We start from the raw sequence: 15,714 nt of genomic DNA on the forward strand, positions 1-15,714 counted from the left end.
TGTATGTTCCCCTGAGAAACTTTACGTTCTCTTGGAAAAACTTTGTTTGTTTTTTGTCAGCGAACAGTTTCAATAAATGTATATTTACAATTATTTAAATAGTGTTTATAATGTAAAACCTAACAAATGTCTTTCTGTGACGTGTATCTTGATGGTATATTTCTTTAAAATAAGTGGGACTAGTTATGTTTTGGTATTTCATGCATTGAAATTCAGGCACATCTAATTGTATGAATATATTGACCCACTACCCAGTTTATAAGGCAACAAAACCACACTGTCATTGACTTTTAGCAGTTTTTTTGTGCACCGAGACCACAACATTATCAAAACAATCCTGTTCTCATGGATCAGTAAAAACAACTTAAAAACGCTGTTATTCATGCCAGGCCAGTAGTTGGCGATTTAATTTTGTAAATAAAGAGACTACGTGCTTCTAGCCTGAACATGTAATGCGCAGTATCGTTTAAATTTTAGCGATTCTGAGTATCGAATCCGGTTCTTATCGATTCTTGTTTCCGATTGCAATATTTTTTGGGGGAAAATGGGCAAATACTTGACGAATAAATATTTATTTTATTCTTGCCAATTTTAAGCAATGACCAATAAAATGTCTGAAGTGAAAGGAGTCTCTTCAAATAGCCTAAAGATTGTGTTGATTACATTATTATTCCAGTAGGTGGCAAAAATTGACTGTTCATTTTTTTCATTTATTCAAGAAGACTCAAAAGATTCATTAAAAAAAGGTGAATCAACCATTAATTACGTCACTGTTTTCATAAATTAGCATTTTTGTAAAGTTTGCATTTCCAGGTCCCCAAAAAATGCTGTTGTCGTGTAAACAAACAGCCAAACCGCATTCCATTCCAGGTTTTAGTTGAAAATGGCCCCTTAGTGTTAAAATATCCTTTGATGATGAGGATTAAGATTTTCTTTTACAGAAAAGAAAAGAAACTTAAACCCTCAAATGATAGTTATATTATGAACAAAACCATCCATTCAAGCATCCACATGTTTTATTTGTTAAAAGTGAATAGGTGAAATGTCAACACATAAAAGTTTAAGTATGACTATGAATGAGTATTGAATATTGGCTTGAGGCAGTGAAGGATTTGCAGGAGCTGTCACAGGTGTATGGAGGAGACGGGCGTGTACTGGCAGGACTTGACGCTCATAAACACTCTTCTCAAACCCGACGACTTGATTTCCTCAAATCCTCTCTTGTGGCGTCACTGCAGCTATGCTTGGAGCATATTCGTGACTTTACGAAGTTTTCTTGGTCCTGTTCAGGATGTCCTCAACATCAAGTAAGAGAGATGGACGTGTTAAAGACAAGAAATGCGCGAAAAGAGCCCAAGGTAAAAGAATCCATAACGGTGTACATAATTCACAGGTACAGTTCTTATAATGAATTATCTGTATGCTTTAAAGAATTGTGGGTGGATATTTTTATGATTACTCAATGTTTTAAATGGCAAGTTTGCTTCATTGTATCATAATATATATTCTATTTTCAAGTTCTGGTACAGCTAAATAATTTCGTGTTTTTCATATTTTATATTATATTATAAATACAAAATGACCGAAATGGAAATAAAACAGCGTTCTGAAAAAAACAAGTCTGAAAATAGAATGGAACTTTTTTTAAAGACAAACTTCCTCTTTCATTTCACTCAGTGCATGTCTTCTAAATGAACACGAACCTGCTTATACCTGTTCTCACTTGCTCTAAACCTGTTACAATGTTTTGAAATGACCGCATGTACAAAAGTTGACTCAGAAAGTTTGATTTCTTTGTTTCCAGAGGAGAAGCAGGCAGTCCAACAGAGAACTTTTACCAAGTGGATAAACATGCATTTGAAGAGAGTGAGAATTGTCTTATTTCTACTGTCCATTCAACATATGATTTTTAAAATTATACCTTTGTTTACATAATATTTTCCATGAGTAGACCTATTATTTCCCATGAGTAGACCTATTACTACAACAAAAGCATTGAATTAAGGTGTTGTTTTAGTAAAAATGTCAGCATGTTTGTATATTAATAATGATAAATGAACATACTGTACATTTAAAAGTAGTCATTAACTGTCATGTCTACTTCATTTAAGTGTATTTCTGTGTTGTAGTGTGACCCACTATTACAGGTTAATAACTTATTCACTGATGTTCAAGATGGAAAGGTTCTCATGGCTCTTCTAGAGGAACTGTCAGGCTGTAATATGGTTTGTCATCACATATTTTACTGAAAAGACACAACTTTTGATCACTATAAATCTGTCATACATAAATTTGGCTTTCCTAAACACATAAGAAGCGTTTTTCATGTGCTTCAGCTTGATAGATTCAGGCCATTCCCGCATCACATCTTCAGACTAAACAATATTACGAAGGTCTTGAATTTCCTCGAGGACAGAAATGTAAGTCCTATTTTTTTTTTCTCCCTATGTGAATCCCTGTACATGGTGTGTGGGAAATATATCATGGCCTATAATTAATTCCCTCTTTTTAGTTAAATGGATAGTTGTCCAAAATGGATGAATTTTTTTCATAATTTACTCGCCTTCAAGTTGAGGGTATTGCCATTGAATTCCATAGTAGAAAAAAAAAAATACTATGGCAGTCAATGGGGCCCATCAACTGTCTGGTTACCAACATTCTTTAAAATATCATCTTTTGTGTTCAACAAAGGAAGAAAGAAACTCATACAGGCTTAGAACAACTTGAGTGTGAGTAAATTATGACAAAAATGTAAATAATGGCCATGTTGTTTAAAATAAAACAAGTTAAATGATTAGTACGAGACAACGATTTAACTACAATGAGGGAACTAATTAATAAAACACAGCCATCAATATCTATTTTTCCTCCATGTCATGTTCAAATGTAATCTTTGTATTATTTCCACACAGGTGAGTCTTATAAATATTGACGCTAATGATATTGCTGATGGCAATCCTTCAGTTGTTCTCAGGCTAATTTGGAACATCATTGTATACTATCAGGTAAAGCACACTAACATTGTGTAACGGTAATGAAATAGTTCCACCGTTCTTGTAAGTGAGTTTGATCAAATGAGTTATTGTGGCTAAATTATTTTACCATTTGAAGATTAAACAGGTTACAGGACACCTCGAGAAATTCCCTTCCACCTTCAGTCTGCTGTCATTACCTTGTGGCAGTGATTCTTCAGGTCGTAGCTCTCCAGTATCACCTGGAGATGACATATCCGGCACTCTACCCTCAAAAGGCAAAAGGTCATCTCACAATCTCAAGTACCGCGGTACAGCCATAAAGACTCTGCTTAGCTGGGTGCAAAACTGCACAGCAAAGTAAGTCATTTAATTTACTCAGCCACAATAAAGACAAATGTGTTTGTTGATATGCAAATTGGTATAATGCTGTATTTGTTATAATTTACTCACCTTCATGTAGTCCCAAACCTTTTTTCTTCTGTGGAACACAAAATGAGACAGTTTGAAGAATGTACTCTCCGGCTCTTTTCCTTGAAATTGAAATGGAGACTGACGCTTTTAAGCTTCAAAAAGATGCAAAACACTACAAAAGCATCGTTTGTGTTCGCTATATTCCTTTCAAAGCCATGCAGTAGCTTTCTGTTTTCACTTCAAATCTGTGTTGAACTTCGTAAACAAATCATTCAGAGTGGTTTTGTGAAGCAGTTTAAACGATCGATTGAAAACATATAACTCAAAATAACAATTTATTCCAAATAAAGCGTCACTACTTTCATGAACTATTATGAACACACCAAGGATGTCATGGCCGGATCTTAAGATATTCAGTAAATATAACTTGAATTTTAGTCTGTTGCTCACTCAATACTACCAGATGACTTTGTATGGAGCATGGACCACTTTCATGGTGCTTTTGCATCCATTTTGTCCACATCAAGTATAATTTTATGAAAAAAGAACATTAACTTACACCGAATAAAGACAGTTTTGGAACAACATGCAGCTAAACGATTATATGTTTTATTTTATTTTTTTATCTATGCCTTTAATTAGTTGGATGGACTTCCATAATGTATTCAATGTTAGAAAATGCTGTTTCAATCTTTTCCTTCAGATATGGGGTAGAAATTCATGATTTTGGTAACAGCTGGAGGAGCGGAATGGCTTTTTTGGCTCTGGTTAAATTCTTCTGTCCTGAATTTGTGGATATGAGGAAAGCTTTGTCCTCTGAGCCCCGTCTAAACATGGAGACAGCCTTCTCAACAGCATATGAGTGGCTGGGGATTCATCCACTGCTGGATCCAGATGGTAACACACACACACACACACACACACACACACACACACACACACACACACACACACACACACACACACACACGTCATGACATAGTCACATGCCACAGACATAATGATTTTTATACTGTAAAAACTGTGTATTCTATCCCTTTACATCAACCCTACCCCTAAAACTACTCATCACATACAACTTTTCACATCAAAAAAAAAAAAAAACATTACTTTGTAACCAAAAAATTTCCCCACAAGGACAATGATTTAAGATATTCCCATCTTTGTGGGTACATAATTGCCATTTTGTCTCCATAACGTAGGGTTTGCCAGGACCACACACAATCAGCTTCCTTTTACTTGAAGAAGCTGTGTATTGTTTGTGCCTCCTAGGGTCACATGAGCAGACCCAGAATTTCACTGCAGAACTATTGTACTACAGTAAATATTTTCTGTGAATATTGTGTAGCGAAGTGTTGTATTGTTTCTTAGTTTTGTGACTGGATATCAAATAAGCAGGATTTCTTTTTGAGTGGGATTCATCTTCAAGCAACCAGACCGCTAGCAGGTGTGTTTGGTTATTTGACCTGACCTTTTCTTCTCTTTTTTTGCACTAGATGTTGTAGTGTATTCACCAGATGAGCAGTCGGTCATCACCTATGTAGCCCAGTTTCTTGAATGTTGCCCAGGCCATGGTGAGGTGAGGATATGTTTATCTTTCATATGAATGATTGCGTAATAAGGCCGGTCATATGAAGTCACAGGTGAAGCTAACTAAGACTTGTTTATCTGGAATGGTAACATTATTGTGAGTCGATATGTCAAGAAGACTCAACATGTGGTCACAATAGATTAATTTAGCAGAATTTCTAACCAAGCAGGTGTTACTTGATCAACTCTGTACATTCTCGTGACCAATGTGAACCCTTTGAGGAATTTGTGCGGGGAAATTTTGCCTTCACGTTAAATTGGCAATCATGTGGATTCCTATTGAAATTACTAGATTTTGCCAAATGTGACAGCATATGTGATACATAATGCATAATATAATAATAAAATGCATCCATGTATAATTCAACTCCAAAATGTCGGAAATACTGTCTATTAGTGATGCGCGCCGTCTCATAACCCGCGGACCCCGCAGGTTACCCGCGGGTCGGGTTGGGGCGGGTAAAGAAATTGTCGCTTTATTTGCGGGGCGGGTTGGGGCGGGTCATTAAAAACAAAATTAAAAAATGTCAGCCTATATTAAATATTTGGGAATATATATTTTCATATTCTATTAGGTTATTTGATAAGGTTACAATATGAAGATCGCAGCAATGTATATTGCGTGATGTGCCCAGGCGTCACGCGATGTCACGAAAGCGGCGCGCCAAACAGCTCCCACCGCCAGCTATAAAATAAGGAGAAATAAAAGTGGAGATGGAAGACGAGGTGAGGGAGATATTGAGGTCGGGAATTTACATCATTAAAAGAAAAGAAGGTCAGGCTGCTAAATCTAATGTTTGGGACCGGTTCTCAGAAATAGTTGCAGCAGGAGACAACAGCAGTTTCGGCTACGTGAAGTGCTTTGTAAATGTTTAAAATGTTTATCACATGACCTGATTTATGGTTCATTTAATTCATATTCATAATCGTCTGTTGTTGTCAGTTAACATGGCGATGTTTCTGCACTTTCAGGCTGTAATAAAGGCTGTTTTCATTTCCATTACAACGCATGTCTATTTAATGGTCGCGGGTGCGGGGCGGGGCGGGTTGTAAAAATAGATACAGTGGTGCGGGGCGGGCTGGGGCGGGCCAAATAATTTCATAAATGCGGACCCGCGGGTTGGAAAAAAAGCCGACCCGCGCATCACTACTGTCTATCAATGGATCCTACTGGCATTTCAGAGCCCAGTTAGTGTTTTTTTGTTTACCGTATTTTCCGGACTATACGTTTTTTCATAGTTTTGCTGGTCCTGCGACTTATAGTCAGGTGCGACTTATATATCAAAATTAATTCATACTGACTGAGATGAACCAAGAGAAACACTACCGTCTACAGCTGCGAGAGGGCGCTCTAGTTAGCGGAGTTGTTTAGAAGTGACACAGAGGAAGAATTCAATGGATTCATTGTTGTGGAATGAGATCGTGGGAGCTTGATGAACTTGCTTACCGGTAACTTGTTGGACTCGCTGGCTTATGTTAATTTAGACTATTCAGCCTCCCAGGTATGTGTTCTTTATGCTATTGTGTAGGGTTTCCCGCAGAAAATGTGTTAGTTAAGGTGTAACTTAACTATGTGTATCTTAACTTAACTTTGTGTTAGCCTACGTGTCGCCACCACCATACACATCAGCATAAATGCTCCTAATAAATTATTTGTTATTAAAGCATTAACATTCACAAACCACTGTTAATTTAACATAAAACCAAGCAGGCTGCGTGCATGGTTTGCCATGACTGAATGCGTGCAAAGTGCGCTCCCTTAATAATTCCTGACATCAGTTCATCGCGATCTCATACATCTCTGTTATTATCAATGAAGCTGGCTGCATAATGAATCTTTCATAATATCTTTTATAATCAGAGGATTTGCCAGCATGCAGAATTCAGCACTGAACAAAAAGTCTGTTTTGAGCGGTGAGGGGATTCTATCTTAAATGCTTCTGATTGGCCATTGCGTTCAAGAAATCAACACATGTGATTGGCTACATCGCTCAACGCTGCAAACATGTTACAACTCTGGCCGGTAAATCGTTTCTATTTTGTTTTAGTTGTTCTTGTTGCGTTTCTGCAACAGATGAATAACAATTTATCAGTTTTTATATGTTTTATTCATAGATATTTCTATTTAATTGTTTTATTCTCCCGCAGCCCGCACACACAGAGTGAGTGCATTAGGCTACCGCCCGCGCTGGCACTCCGCCATCAAATCTAGTCCTGCGCCAACCGTCTCTAGATCAAGGGCCCGGCCCGAGTAAAGCGGCGGGAAATAGGACAGAGTAAAATGGCGGATATCACTCATATAAATGTTTTTGACGACGTAGTTAAGGTGGCAGTCGTGTGTTGCTTAGGCGGCCGCCTTAGTTCCAAAGTGCTGCGGGAAACCTTACGTTAACATGCCGGACACCTATTCAGCCTATTGTTCTGTGTGCTATTGTGTAGTTGAATAACTTGCCTTTCCAGATTAAATGTCTGTTCTTGGTCTTGGATTTTGTGAAGTAAATTTATAAATAAATGTGACTTCCAGTGCGACTTATATATGTTTTTTTCCTCGTCATGACGCATTTTTTGACTGATGTGACTTATACTACGGAGCGACTTATAGTCCGGAAAATACGGTAGTTTTTTTGGGGGGGTTAAACCATCAATGATTTTGGTTTAAATAAATTTTTTTTGAATGTTTTTATTTTGCATAATTTAGTTGCTAAAGACTAGGGTCAACAGATCTTGAGTCAAGGCTTACAATTACAAAAACAATTACAATTACAATATTACAAAAATATTTATAAATATGGAAGCTCTCTTTAGAGTAAATAAGGTATAAGTTTAAAATAGATAAAGAGATATAAAGTTGCAGTTATATGTAATGTGCCAATATAAAGCCACCTTGTAAGAAATAAAGTTACAAATGGGAGATATATTTATAATGAGAAAAATGTACACTAGTGAGATATAAAGCCTCGGTTATGTCACAATTCCACAAAAAGTGGAAATTGCCTTTTATATACCTTTTTTAAGGTGGGAAATACATACAAAATTAAGCTATTGTTACACCATGGAACATATTATTTTATTCTCAATCAAACTAAAATAAAATAAAATAAAATAAACATTTATATTAGAGAAATATATATTGCTAATCACATTGGATTCACTGATTCGCAGGACAGTGCGTCAACAGATTCCTCTAGAGGCACACCAAACTCCATTGAAAGATGGGACAGACCTTGGATTGATTCGGTTAGCTGTGTGTCACAATCTAATGTCTCCGCTGAAGCTTTGAGACGCCTTCATAACCCTTCTGAGACCTGCCTTGAAGAAGAACAAGATCAAGAGCTCAGCTCAGAGTCACTTCCTATCTGTCCTTCAGACAACCCTGTGGGTTTATCTGCTATACCTCAACATTTCCTCACCATGAAGAGTTCCAGCTGGTCAACTGGACAATCCTTCTCAGACTCCACTGGAGGGCAGTGTCGCGACTCCGTAGCATGGAAAAAAGGCTTGATGGTAAACCTGGAGGATGATGGGAACAGTTCTGAGGTTTCAAAAGCCGTTTATGCGATGTCAATGCTGGATTCAGACGAGGAGGACGCATACAGCTACATCTTAGAGCTGGATCATAAAGAAGCGGGAATAGTGTCAAATGTCGACTTTGAATTAAACACAGTCATGGATTCACAGGGAATGGAGTTTGATATAAATGTTGTCAGTACACTTGAATCTCAAGGAAGTGATAGAAACTCATTGCGTCAAAAACCCACGGATGTATTGATGTCATGTGATAGCAAAGGTACAGATGAAAGCACACTGGGACAGGTCAAGGACATCCATGTGTCCCAAAGGGACTGTGACTCTCTGTCAATGAATCAAACTGGTATAGACAACACTGAAAAGACTGCCAGATCATCTGTTGATGAACGTTTGGACTTAGACTGTTCATTCAAAATGAAGGAGAGTATTTACTTGGATGTATTGACTCTGACTTGCAGGGATTGTGTTGATCATATGCAAGTGGACAATGATCTTGATAAGGAGAAAATTAGAGAGGACCTTTTCCTCTGCGAAATGAATGATAGTCTATCAGAAAATGACCAATATGAGCAAAACTGTTTTTTAGATCAAAGTGTTTTGGATAGAATAATCGAAGAACCTGCAGTTTCACATTTGAGGTTAGGATTATATTTTACATACATTTTATTACCTGCTCATTGGAAATCTGTACAACCTATACAAACAATTCACTGCAGAATTACATTAATTTGTTTTGGATAAAACTGAACATGTTTTTAATGGCACTCACTAGACATTTCACTTTGAAACATGCAATAAGCGTAATATCATTCTGCAGAAATGTTGCCAAAGGTACGTTTTTCCAATGAGCCTGTTTGCTTTGAAAATAACCAATAACCACCTCTTTCTGTGTTTTAGGAACGGGGATCGTGACCAAACTAGTTATGAGCTGGAAAATCTACATGTGCTTCTGTTCCTCTGGATGATCGCCTACTGCTGCCTTATATATCCTCACCTGGATATATTCAGTCTATTAAGTAAAAACTAGCAATGCTAGAGCAATATAATTATAAGGAGAGTTGAACAAAGTGTAATACTGTGCGCGCCTCCTCACACGCAAACTCAGTTTATCTCCTTCTCACTGTTTGTAAGTCAGGATCAGTGCTAAAACTTGCCCTTTTAATAAAGTGATCACATAGATCACAAGTCATAGGTTTAGATCACATACAGGATTTACAGTTGAAAGAGTTACAGACTTAAAGTAGACTATGTGGATTGTCTGTATCACATTCGAGAGCATGTCATGGGTCTTAAAGAGTGTTTAAACTTTCAACAAAAAGTCATAATTTAGTTTTGCATGACTTTTTGAAATAAAGTGCTTCAGGGATGGCCTAATTTTGTAGGCCAGCCCAGTAGTTACTATCACATTGGCTCCTTTAACAAAAAGACAATAGTATGTTAACCACTGGCTTTTGGATTATTGCAGAAAATAACTTGTTTTTGAGTTTTACAACTCATTCCTGCAGCACTCTTTAAATATTGACTTTTTGCTGCTGTACCTTTAATATATATCTACATAACTGTCCTTCCATGTGACATGAGCAACAAGGTTCAGTGTTACTTATTTATTTATAACTCTTTACCCACAAGCATTTTTAATCTAAAGTTGCCAGCCACCGCCAGCCTTTTTGATATTTTTATTATATTATTTTTATTATAGCTAAATACATATTTTTATCAACACTTGAATGTGGGAAAGCTTCATAAAAAAAGCAAAATTTGGATCAAAAAGCTGGGAAAATCACGTTTTTTTGTCAAAGACTACATTTGGATCAGATTCAAAACGATGATCGAGATGGAGTAGATCGACTAAAGCTTCACAGTCACAGTTGACATTTCATTCAGGAACATTATTTTGATTTATATGCTGTTTAATGTTGATGATTGTACGTTATTTTACATTTGCATCTGTATGCTATTGCTTGTTTCTGCATCTTCTTCGCCTGTGTTTTGATCAGGAGACTCTGCACTCTTTCAGAAGATGCATAATAGCGCCCCCTACCATATTACAGTGAAAACACGGAAAGCCGGAAATTTCCGTCAATTGCGGGGAAAGAGTTAATATAATTTTATTTTTTTTCTCCTTATGGTTTATTTGTTTATGTGAAATTGGTTTCTTGATATTTTTTGATGAATACATGAACGTTAATCTGACATCTATAATATTGTACAAAATTGAAAAGCATTAAATAATACAAATATTTATTTTGACAGAAGATGGTAATGTCAGGTAGTGGAAAGAGTTTGTTTAGCTTCATTCTATCATTTGACAGTTGAATGCTTCCTTATTGTAGCTAATGGAGATGCCAACTTAATAATCTCATTGTTCAAATATTTAACACTTTATCAGATGTATAAACATGTTGAAATTTATAACAAATGTTTACATGCACCAATAAAGTGATTTTCAGTTCGTCCCAGCAATCAAACTGTGTGTGTGTGTGTGTGTGGAAAGATAAAACAGGCCAAACTGTTCAAATATGTACGACTAAGCGTGGGCTGGATGAGATTTGTGCCCTCACTACAGAGAGCCAACAACTTCTGAGAATGTGTTTGTTTACTGTCAAGGTCAGGGCCGCTAATCAATGTCAATATCTTTCAACATTTCCCTTGGAAAATGATCCAAAGAGGAGTTTGGACAGTTACGTGTACCCCCAACTGTGTTTTTTTTGTGCAGCAGTGAGTTATCAAGAGATGTGTACAGTATATTATGATAGTTGCAAAGCTGCTAACCCTCACTTCTCCAGGGGAATTGTACAAGCCTGAGAGACACAGGCGCTAAATGGTGTTGGAAGCTACTATGGATGCCCTAGTGCTCTTCCTATGACCTTGTCTTTGGTTTGTTTGCTGCTTATAGCAGCGAGAAGCAGAGGGAAAATCATTGTTTCTCCTCAGTTGGACTGTCCTTTGCCCTTGTGAAGATATGGAGAATCTCACATGAACTGATCTCAATAAGGTTTGATGAATTGGATTCTCATCTTCACAGAGGCCTCTGTGGAGGTCACATATTCCTGGTCATCCATAACCTAAAGAAGAAACTTACAGCTCTTACTCAGTATAATGATAGTCAGAATTTACAACACGATTTAAATGTGGCTCTAGATACAAATATATTAATTAGTTACAATATATAAAATATATACACTTATTTTTGTCCCCACACAATTCACGTATAAATTATTACATCAATAAATATTACATACCCCATAATGACAAAGAAAAAATATATATTTGTGATAATGTGCATAAAAGAAACAACAAAAACAACACTCCAGTCTATTTGGTGGCGGCAAATCAACAAAAGCTAATTTGGCTACTGCCAGTATAACATTGAAAGAAGATACAAAGACAGAGTTTGTAGATTTTACTAAATTTACATTAAAGAAATGTTATGATATAAATTGAATGATCTCTATTTTCAGGTCAATGATCAGACAAGGAAATTGGCAACACATCAATTGGGTCAATTATTGGTCACATATTTGCTTCCATTGATCATTCTCAAGTCATGCTGTATCATCTGCATAATTATTAGGTTTTAAACTAACTTAAGGAGTTAGTTTGGGAGTTCATGTAGCCTAAATGTATAGATCTACATTATTATTTATGTCTTGCTTTATATCAAAATATTGAATTTATATTTATATTGAGATTGGCACATTCAATGGTTTTGCGGCTACAGAGAATGGTGACAGAGTATTTTTCACACAAGAAAATGTATGAAAACAAGAACAATCAGTCTACAGCCTCTGTACAAATGCTAATGCCATAAAAGCAAATGGATACATATCAAATACTAGGAAATACAGAAATTCTTGTTTTTGACTTCTCATTCAATGTGTTATGATGATAATGTAATTTATAATGACATGTACCTCACTGCATTCTTCAACCTGGTCCAGTACAGAAGAAGCTGTCTTAAGCCATTCTGTTTGTGGCCAATTGCAGCTCTGTAAACAACAAGCTCAAGAAGCTTCATTCCGAATTCAACTGTTGTAAACATGCCAATAAAATGGAGAGAAAGTGACATTCCACACTGTCTAAGACATTGATTTTCTTTCCCTCTCTGACAGGTTTGTAGAGATCCGACTCCCAAAGTTTGCTTTGGAAAAAAACATATACTTCAGAGACCCTTGAGAAGCACGGTGTTCACTCAATGCGAATCAGCCAATTGTACACAGCCATCAAAGGTGAACGATCTGGTGTTGACTCTTGTGAGGGTATTCATTTTAAGCACCCTCCTATCAGAGTACAGTATATCATTGGTTGATTGATTGTGTCTCTCTCTGCAAGCTCTGTATGTAGTGAACTGATCGTGGATGAAAACCCAATAAAAAGGGGTATATTAATAATAATAATAATTATGCATGAATAAACAATTACTGAGTCGTGTTATAGGAACCTTTTCCACACAAAATAAACAGAAAATGCACATACATTAAATGTTTAATTGGAGCGTAAACAGTAAATAACTTATTTGGGTTTGTAAATTTGTTTAAAACCTAAATAAGAGAAACTACGAATTATGGACAGTTAGTTTTAAGCTGTGCTTCGATTGACCATCCCAGAGAGAAACAAAAGGCAGAAGCTATCACAGTATCTTAAGATGTGAAGACTTTTTGATCAATAGTCTGAAAGGAAGACAGTCATATCAATCCTAAATTGCTGATTGACTACTTTTTTAATCTAAATCCCATCAACACATTTTAAGTAGGTACTGAAAACCCCTGACACAGAAGTCTAAAACTGTGTTGCATCACTACACACAGAGCAACAGCTAATCATGAGTGATTGTTCACAGACCGGGGGTGGAAACAGGTTAATGTTTAAAAATTGTACTCGGCTGATGCTTGAAGGACTATAAATTGACTCCACTCCATCTGAACAGTCTCCTGTCAAGAGGACTTTGATGGTAAGTTACAATTGTTTCGCTTAAAGTGCTACGATTTTACCAGAATTTTAAATAGCTACTCTTTGACATTTTGTGAAAATGTGAAATGCAACAGCATAGATTTGTGTGATCAAGTATAAAATCACAAAGTTTGTACAATGCTGTCCACTCTGGTCATAAAACAGGTGGATAAAATGTGGGGAAAGATTTATTGCTGTGCGATTGCTGCCCTGCTGGTAGTAACGGCCTGGGCCGCACCCCACGAAGGTCACGACCATGGTGGCCACGCACCCGATCACCACCACCATCTCCACCATGGGAAGGATGAAGCCCACCCCAGCCATGAGGGGTCCAGCGATGCCTGCCACCTGCTTTCTCCCCACAACGCTGACTTCGCCTTCTCTCTCTACAAGAAGCTTGCATTCCATCCTGCTGCCCAGGGCAAAAATATTTTCTTCTCCCCGGTCGGGATCTCAATGGCTTTGAGCTTGCTGGCTCTAGGTGCCAAGGGCAGCACTCATTCACAGATATACAGCAGTCTGGGTTATGGTGAGTTGAAGCCTGAGCAGGTCGATGAGGGTTATGAGCACTTGCTCCACATGTTGGGCCACAGCCAGGACAGCATGCAGCTGGAGGCAGGAGCTGGTGTGGCCATCAGAGATGGCTTCAAGGTGGTGGATAAGTTCCTGAAGGATGCTCAGCACTACTACAGCAGTGAAGCCTTCAGCGTTGACTTCTCCAAGCCTGAAATTGCTGAAGAGGAGATTAACAAGTTCATTGCCAAGAAAACCCATGACAAGATAACCAGCATGGTGAAGGGTCTGGACTCAGATACGGTGATGATGCTGATTACCTATATGTACTTCAGAGGTACTAAATCAACTTCTATTTCGTTCAGTGATATTCCTGTAATAATCATTTATTTGATCTTTGAAAAGTATTGGTTGATGCTGACCTGAAGTTCTTGCAATTTGTCTTGATAGGCCAGTGGGACAAGCCATTTGATGCAGCACAGACCCACAAAGCTGACTTCAAAGTGGACAAGGACACCACCGTGCAAGTTGACATGATGAAAAGAAGCGGCCGCTATGACATTTATCAAGACCGTATCAACCAAACTACGGTCATGATGGTGCCCTACAAAGGCAATACTTCCATGATGATCGTTCTTCCTGAGGATGGGAAGATGAAGGAGCTTGAAGAATACATCTGCAGACACCATATTAAGAGCTGGCACGAAAAACTCGTCAGAAGGTACAGTAATACCATCGATACATCCAAATTAATTTACTAGTTGACTTCTGACCTGAAGGTTGATGGTTGTTTAGTTGCACAATATGTTTGGGAACTTGCCATAGTAGCTGATATACCCTATTTTACATTTCTGTCCTTCAGTTCTGTGGACCTGTTTATGCCCAAATTCTCCATCTCTGCAACTTCCAAACTGGGCGACATTCTGCAGGAGATGGGAATAACTGAAGCATTCGGTGACAAAGCAGATTTTTCCGGGATCACAGAAGAAGTCAAAGTCAAGGTGTCACGGGTATGTGTGGACTTGTTTTTACCTTTTGAAGCACCAGCAATGGTTGATAGACCTAAATAATTTGAAAACTCTTGATAGTCATGTTCACATTTTGATCCCAATCTCCAGGTTGTCCATCAGGCAGTCCTCAGCGTGGATGAGAAGGGCACAGAGGCAGCTGCTGCAACCACAATAGAAATAATGCCCATGTCCCTACCAGACACCGTGATGCTCAGCCGGCCTTTCCTGGTTCTGATTGTAGAGGACAGCACCAAGAGCATCCTCTTCATGGGCAAGATCACCGATCCCACTGTGTGAGATCCTACTCCACACATAACTTGCCGGCCCTCTGCGTGAGGCTGCTAATCTTTGTGTAGATCTTATTGTAAACTGCAATAAATGTTGATTTGATTGTAATCAAGTGTGTCATCAGCACTTTATTTCACAATAAATTCCTGTTTCGCATGTATATTACTTATTGTAGTTAATGCCACTAACTGGGTAAAAACTGTATATACTTCTAAACCTAACCTTAACTCATGTAGTTACCTAACACTACTCAGTACTTTCATGGGTAAGTACACTGTGTAAAGTCCACATACTGTAAAATAAAGTGCTACCAAAACATTTCTCAATACTGGTCTCAACATAATGCTGTCTGGAAAAACTTAAATTTTAAGCTTATTATATTGTCTTTTTTTTTTTTTTTACATACATTTAAACGAAATGTAGCTGGTAATTTAACACAAATAGTTTTA

General features: G+C 37.5%; 2 protein-coding genes across 3 annotated transcripts; both read left to right on the forward strand.

The window, feature by feature from the left end:
• The first annotated feature begins 1,126 nt into the window (after positions 1-1,126).
• On the forward strand, positions 1,127-10,969 carry clmnb (calmin b). 2 transcript variants are annotated; one of them, XM_079583559.1, is made up of 10 exons: positions 1,127-1,393; positions 1,805-1,866; positions 2,130-2,225; positions 2,337-2,420; positions 2,913-3,005; positions 3,112-3,332; positions 4,090-4,283; positions 4,883-4,965; positions 8,139-9,142; positions 9,402-10,965. In XM_079583559.1, exons 2-10 carry the CDS (start codon positions 1,852-1,854, stop codon positions 9,529-9,531), a joined length of 1,920 nt encoding a protein of 639 aa, XP_079439685.1. In that variant the 5' UTR covers positions 1,127-1,393; positions 1,805-1,851; the 3' UTR covers positions 9,532-10,965. The 2 variants fall into 2 exon arrangements, with proteins under 2 accessions (XP_079439685.1, XP_079439684.1); XM_079583558.1 differs by having other exon boundaries at positions 1,129-1,358; positions 9,402-10,969.
• A 2,373-nt stretch (positions 10,970-13,342) lies between these two features.
• On the forward strand, positions 13,343-15,373 carry LOC307012486 (alpha-1-antitrypsin homolog). The gene is made up of 5 exons (XM_079639208.1): positions 13,343-13,455; positions 13,620-14,304; positions 14,418-14,688; positions 14,830-14,977; positions 15,086-15,373. The coding sequence occupies exons 1-5, from the start codon at positions 13,453-13,455 to the stop codon at positions 15,272-15,274; spliced, it is 1,296 nt and encodes a 431-aa protein (XP_079495334.1). The 5' UTR covers positions 13,343-13,452; the 3' UTR covers positions 15,275-15,373.
• The last annotated feature ends 341 nt before the right edge of the window (positions 15,374-15,714 follow it).

This window comes from Phoxinus phoxinus (genome assembly GCF_949152265.1).
Source record: "Phoxinus phoxinus genome assembly, chromosome: 16".
Classification (NCBI taxonomy): Eukaryota; Metazoa; Chordata; class Actinopteri; order Cypriniformes; family Leuciscidae; genus Phoxinus; species Phoxinus phoxinus.